The 1939-nt window shown below is 36.3% G+C and overlaps 1 protein-coding gene across 1 annotated transcript in view; it reads left to right on the top strand.

Moving 5' to 3' along the window:
• The window catches only part of LSM1 (LSM1 homolog, mRNA degradation associated), a 13084-nt gene extending 11856 nt beyond the window's left edge, over positions 1-1228 (top strand). The window contains exon 4 of the mRNA XM_007934981.2: positions 1058-1228. Coding sequence (XP_007933172.1) covers positions 1058-1228 — 171 coding nt within the window. The remainder of the gene's footprint in view (positions 1-1057) is intronic.
• Positions 1229-1939: the final 711 nt, after the last annotated feature.

Genomic DNA, 1939 nt, shown 5'->3' with positions numbered 1-1939 from the left:
AGGCAGTATCACTACAGAAGTAGATTGCCCAACCTTCCTTCAATATATACCTAGAAAAAAATGGAAAGATACTCTCCAAAATGTTCTCTCTATGTTTTGGAATTGTGAATAATTTTTAAAGTTTTTGTTTGTTTGTTTGTTTTCCTAAATTTCCTACAATGGGAATATATTTTTAAGTGAGAAAAAAAAATTAAGTGAAAAATATATTGGGCCGAAAGTGGTTTAGTAACTTAGCTGTTCTGCTAAGGTTTTCTGGCAGAAGCCTGTTGTCAAAGAGGGAAAAATTGTCTTGATTTTTCTCTTGAAATTGACTCTTGATTAATTCAACAGAGGGATAATTTATTGCCTTTGGGTGGGGAAGGTATACTACTTTGAATCAGTACTCTCTACTTTCTTACTGAACAGCAACCCTGAGAAATTAAGTTGACTTTGACGATGTATACAAAACACATCTAAAGTCATTTTGGTCTCAGTAACTTTTCTCTTGGATTCTCTGGGGTTGGGAAGATAGCTGCTTTAAGAAAAGTTAGTCATTGACCAATATAAAGTTAGTCCTTGACTGACTACAATTTTAGATAACCTAAAGCTTTCTTAGGAGCCTCTGTGACAAAGAGGGTTAAGTGTTGGACTACTAGCCAAAAGGTTAGTGGTTCAGACCTATCCAGAGGCACCATGAAAGTATGAAAGTAATATCTGGTGATCTGCTTCTGAAAGGTCACAGTCTCTAAAACCTTTTGGAGCAATTGTGTTCTGTACACAGAATCAACTCAGTGGCAACTAACAAGGGAAGTTTTGTCATACAACTGATACTGATCCCTGTTACCATATTTATATTTATTATGTTAACTTTGTATTCTGTAATAGTAATTGTATTCTGTAATTGCCAGCCTTTACTTTGAAAAATTTACCTGTCCCTGGGAGGAAAGATATTTCAGCCCCATCACAGTTATGAAAAATAACCTAAGCCTGATGTGAGAATCCATTTGCGTTTAGACGTGTAATATTTTCTTATTCTTGGTCTTCAGGTAACCCTTTTCAAACCTGATTGTTTTTGTAGGATTTGGAAAAGGAAAGTGACACACCCCTCCAGCAAGTGTCTATTGAAGAAATCCTAGAAGAGCAAAGGGTGGAACAACAGACCAAACTGGAAGCAGAGAAGCTGAAAGTTCAGGCTCTTAAGGATCGAGGTCTCTCCATTCCTCGAGCAGATACTCTGGATGAGTATTAAGTCTTTTGCTTAAAGGCAATTGCTTTTGGGGAGCAGGAGCTGTCACTGAAATGAAAGTGACATCCTGGTCACCTTTGATGAGAGACTGTAAAATTTTGAAAAGTCATTTTTATTTTGAATTATTTCATTTATGCAATATGAAGAACTCATGTAGCTTCTTTTTTTTTTTAAAGTAACAAAATCATTGTCTAAGGAAAGAGTGCCATGAACTCCTTTCTCACATCACTGCAGAGCCGCCAACTCCTCCTTTATATTGCTTTCCTTATCCCAAATTAGACTTTATAAGGGACATTCTTCACTTACTTGTAAATAAAATATGAAATCTCAAAACTGTCAATATTATTCCTCAAGTTTGAATTATCTCCAATGAGTAGATAAAATTAAGATTCTGCTCTCAAAGGTATAAGCAGTCCACACTGGGAATCCCCCTTCTGTCACTATTTCAAGTTGGTATTTACTTATAAAGAAATATTTTCATACTAAATACCTTGGGGGTCTTCCCCTTTCCCCTTTTCACATTTATATCTGATAAGAAATACAAATGTTCAAGCTTAAGGAAAGAGCTTTCAGGTAAGCTTTCCAGTAATTGATTGTAACAGGAGCCTTATGTTTGAGAAAGGAGTTCTGGTGGTGAAGTGGTTAAGGCATTTGGCTGCTAACCAGAAGGTCATTGGTTAAACCCACCAGCTGCTCCACAGGAGAAAGATAAGG

The sequence above is a fragment of the Orycteropus afer genome, unplaced genomic scaffold, assembly GCF_000298275.1.
Source record: "Orycteropus afer afer isolate SDZICR_OR568_19922 unplaced genomic scaffold, OryAfe1.0 scaffold00024, whole genome shotgun sequence".
Classification (NCBI taxonomy): Eukaryota; Metazoa; Chordata; class Mammalia; order Tubulidentata; family Orycteropodidae; genus Orycteropus; species Orycteropus afer.
Note: the sequence above shows the minus strand (reverse complement) of the source record. Positions and strands in the feature narration are given on the sequence as shown.